The following is a 3996-nucleotide window of genomic DNA, read 5'->3' as shown; positions in this document are numbered from 1 at the left end:
CATGACTTGGTAATTGAAACTAGGATAACAAATTTGGCTTGAGCATGTTTTGGTAGTGGATTTCTGAGTCTCTAACATCTTCATTCATATCATTGTATATCCCCCATTGTTTATATGTTTTACTTTAATTTTCTGCGTTACAAAACCTAAAACCCCCCTTGTTATGATTTCATGTTCGCTCATTCTTTCATTATTTTCGTACATACTTATATTCATACTTTGATTCTTTATGTAATTACTTGTGTACTCTCAATCTCCGGCTTGAACGATCCCTATTTATTCTATACTAACAACTACATTTTGCAGGGTTAAGTTGAGCGTCTATTTTGGACGTATCATTTGGAACAAATGAAGTAAGGCTACATCAAAAGCGACAATACCAAGCATAATCAGCAACAACAAACTCTCCTCAAGGTCAAAGTGAACTAGGTTCGATATGAGGATAGTGTGGCAGACTTTTTCACTAAGTCATTGCCCAATTCCACTTTCGAGAAACATGTTGGTAGCATTGTTTACAGAAGTTATCCGAACTCCCATGATCGTAGTCATCAGGGGGAGATGCAGACATTAGGCGGAGATGTCTACATGTATGGTCTCGAAACGTGAAGGGTGTGTTGTGCTCTTTTTCTCCTTGGACTGATGTTATTTTTGTCCCACTCAGTTTTTATTACTTGGTAAGGTTTTTAATGAGGCAACTGGAGGAGCATCACGTTTGAGCGACCCAAGGGGGAGTGTTCAAGTAAAATCAGAATATGTATCTGGTCCAAACTCTAGATTACTTGCTCTAGTTGTAATAGGGTTTGTATAGAGATAATCTCGGATAATCTTAGTAGATATCCAATCAATGTACTATTATGTTTTCATGTACAACTCTATCTCTATGCTTGTAATCTTCTATATAAAGAGACCCTTATTATCAATGAAAACACAACTCAATTCTCTCCCAATTTCAGTTTTCCTAAAACATGTGGAATATTCATTTTTATTGAATAAAAAGAATCGAGTGATTGAGAGAATAACTAAATCAAAACTAATGCTCAACAGATTACCAAAAAAGAAATAAATTTTCTTTTTATCGACTAAAGCAATAAATGAGGTTGAAAATATTATTATAGTCTAAGTAGGGTTATTGGAAGAAATTAGGAAAAAGTAAAAAAAAAAAAAGGAAGGAAGGAACTAGATACAGCCTTGTGGCTTGGTGTTCGACTAGCCAATTGAGAGACAACGAGAAAGAAAAGCAAGAAGTAGAAGAAAAACGAAAGAGTAAACTGCCGAGATTCGAACTTGGGTTTGATGGATGGAAGGTAAGAGCCTTAGCCAACAAAGCAAGAACATTAAACAGCCATAATTATACATTACATATTATATATACAAATTTGGAAATTTGGGTAGGGCTTGAGTCCAACCAGTCCTGTGAGTAAATCTGCCCCTGCTCCTGATCCAAAACAAAACCATACAAACACCAACTATCGCAAATGAAATTTTGACAGACCTAATTGGTCACTAATATCGCAATGAGGATGAAAAAAGGAATGAGCAAAATTGCATCAAACCATAACTCGTCAAAGCATTGATTACTGCCCAATGCCATTTGGTCTAGTGGTATCAATGTTTATTATGTAAGTGGAAGGTTTTGAGTTTGACTCATGAGATCACCACTTGTTGTATATTTTCATTTGTAACATTATCAATTGTTTATTGACGTTTCTACTAAAGAAAAAAACATTGACTACTTGATTATTTTCCAAGTATGTGAGGAACAAAATTGTTAATTGTATGTGAGAAATACAATGTAAACAATTGCCCCACTCAATTTGTAGCTTTCAATGGACCAAATGAGGAGAACGAAGAAAATCAAGAACAATAGTGGAGTCTACTTCTAACTATATTATTTCCGCTCTTTAAACTAAACAAATTCTTTTTTTGGTCTGATCTAAACAAATTCAATCCTTAATATAAGCCATATTAACATCCACTACAATTGATCGAGCAAGGAATGTGAAGATTAGTAGTCTAGGCAGTAGACAACAATGCCATAACCCTACCTTGCAAGCACCATCCGAGTTTTATATTGAATCCACCCCATTGGACGAATGCCAAATAACAGCGTGGTTTACATTGTACTCCAAATCTGTAATATAATTTACATTGTTATATATGCATACAGCCAGTGGCAGTGCGACCAGTGGCTTGAATCTGACAGGAAACCAATGGGCAAATGACTGAAACATGAAACCCGGCCATAGCCTTCATGTTTAACTTTGTTTCTAGCTTGCCATATGAACCAAAATACTTTTGTAAAGCATAGTAATTTGTAGCTGACAATATCAAATACAAATTTAGGTGATCTAATTTGTATATAGTTTCATGTCGAAGTAGCTAGTTATTACGTACTGATCGTTTTCATTCACTTCAAAATCTGACTTTGGCATTATATTGGGCAGAGAAGGCATGCCGTGGTTCCACGATTAAGATTAATTTGACCAGGACGACAACAAGTATTAGAAATAAGTAGGCCACAACCTCATTCATCCTAAGAGACTAAAGAGATCGAGGACATCTAATGTAACATCTATTGTTGATCCTTCCATTCGATTAATGTTTTGTAAAATCCCTGCCACACTTAATTTGTGAAACAATTGATTTGAGATTTATCTAATTCAAAGAAGTAATGTAGACATTCGTTTACGAGAGCACAAATCACAATTTGCTCGAGTGGATTGTGAAAAGTCATGAGGTGGATTCACCTTCTTTGGTGTTTTATTGTTGTTGATTAGTTTTTGTTCTTGCAATTTAAACAGGATTTATTACCTTAGGATCGATGCAAATTTGTGGTTTGTTGGAGTTTAGTTCAGTATAGTAAGCTTATATATCTCACTTCATAGTGTTAATTTCCACTAAATTTAGAAATTGTAATTTTTTTTCGAGAATAGTGTATTTTCTGGGGATCATATATTTGCAGAATGAAATCGACATATCTCATGAAAGCCTTGGCCCACTATTGCCAGATTCTTCATTGACAAAAGCAAAATGAGCGAATGCATGCATGCAAAAGGTGATTATCAGAATCTAGATTGTACCAACACCAAAACAGAAAAGTCAAAAAAGGCATCATTGACATTTCTTGCATAACAAACGGTTCAAACTTACACTCACTTCTTTTTGCTCTTCGTATCTTCACAATCAAGCAGTTCCTCCAGCAGCCTATCATCCAAGTACTCCAGCTCCAGAACTTGATTCCCAGCTTGCATTGAAGACGAAGACGACGAAGACGACGAAACGGCCGACGACGACGAAGACGAAGAACCACCAACAGCAGTCCCCGAAGGATACTCGTTAGGAAAATTCAAAATGGCCAAACCACCCCTCATGGCATAAGCAGCTCTGTCATAAGCTCTAGCTGCTTCTTCCGCAGTGTTGAAAGTCCCGAGCCAAACACGCGCTCCATGCCTATTGGAGTCGCGAATCTCCGCCGCGAACTTCCCCCATGGCCGCCTCCTCACGCCCCGGTATCGAACCTCTCCGGCGTCCTTGGTCTCTCCCGTCTGGACCTTTCCTCCTCTGTGGTCCTCGTCCATTGTATTTGTTTTCAGCTACACTTGCATGGCGTTAACTGGTGTTGGGGGTCAATAGCATTTATACGGGTTCAAAAGGGCAAAGCCTAGTCCAGTAGTCTCAGTGTTTCAAATTTACGGGGGATCCCACATATTGTACACGTGTGTCGAAAAATATGGCGGAGAAACTGTTGGCACGTGTTGTAGAGAAGGTTCCATAATGACCATAAGTTAGAATTGACACGAATCCAATGTATCCGGATGGTCAAGGCGATGGCTTTTGTTTTTCTTGAGTCTTGACAAATGAAGAAGAAGAAGCCTACCTTTTTTTTGGTTCTCTGATCTAGTTTTACCTTTACTTTTTAGGCCTTGGCCCTTTGTTTTGTGGCTGTTTTGTTCATGCAGCAGCATAATAATAATGCGATTGTGACAGGAGAAAGTC

General features: G+C 37.6%; 1 protein-coding gene across 1 annotated transcript; it reads right to left on the bottom strand.

Annotated features, from left to right (window-relative positions):
- Positions 1-2935: 2935 nt before the first annotated feature.
- Positions 2936-3623, bottom strand: LOC112200642 (ethylene-responsive transcription factor ERF096). The gene has a single exon (XM_024341663.2). It carries the CDS (start codon positions 3576-3578, stop codon positions 3153-3155), a length of 426 nt encoding a protein of 141 aa, XP_024197431.1. The 5' UTR covers positions 3579-3623; the 3' UTR covers positions 2936-3152.
- Between the last annotated feature and the right edge of the window lie 373 nt (positions 3624-3996).

The sequence above is a fragment of the Rosa chinensis genome, chromosome 4, assembly GCF_002994745.2.
Source record: "Rosa chinensis cultivar Old Blush chromosome 4, RchiOBHm-V2, whole genome shotgun sequence".
In the NCBI taxonomy this organism is placed as follows: domain Eukaryota; kingdom Viridiplantae; phylum Streptophyta; class Magnoliopsida; order Rosales; family Rosaceae; genus Rosa; species Rosa chinensis.
The sequence above is the reverse complement of the archived record's forward strand: the minus strand, read 5'-3'. Positions and strand labels throughout refer to the sequence as shown.

Excerpts from the sequence above, each read along its gene's own strand:
- LOC112200642 (XM_024341663.2), bottom strand. The coding sequence starts at position 3,578 with ATGGACGAGGACCACAGAGGAGGAAAGGTCCAGACGGGAGAGACCAAG.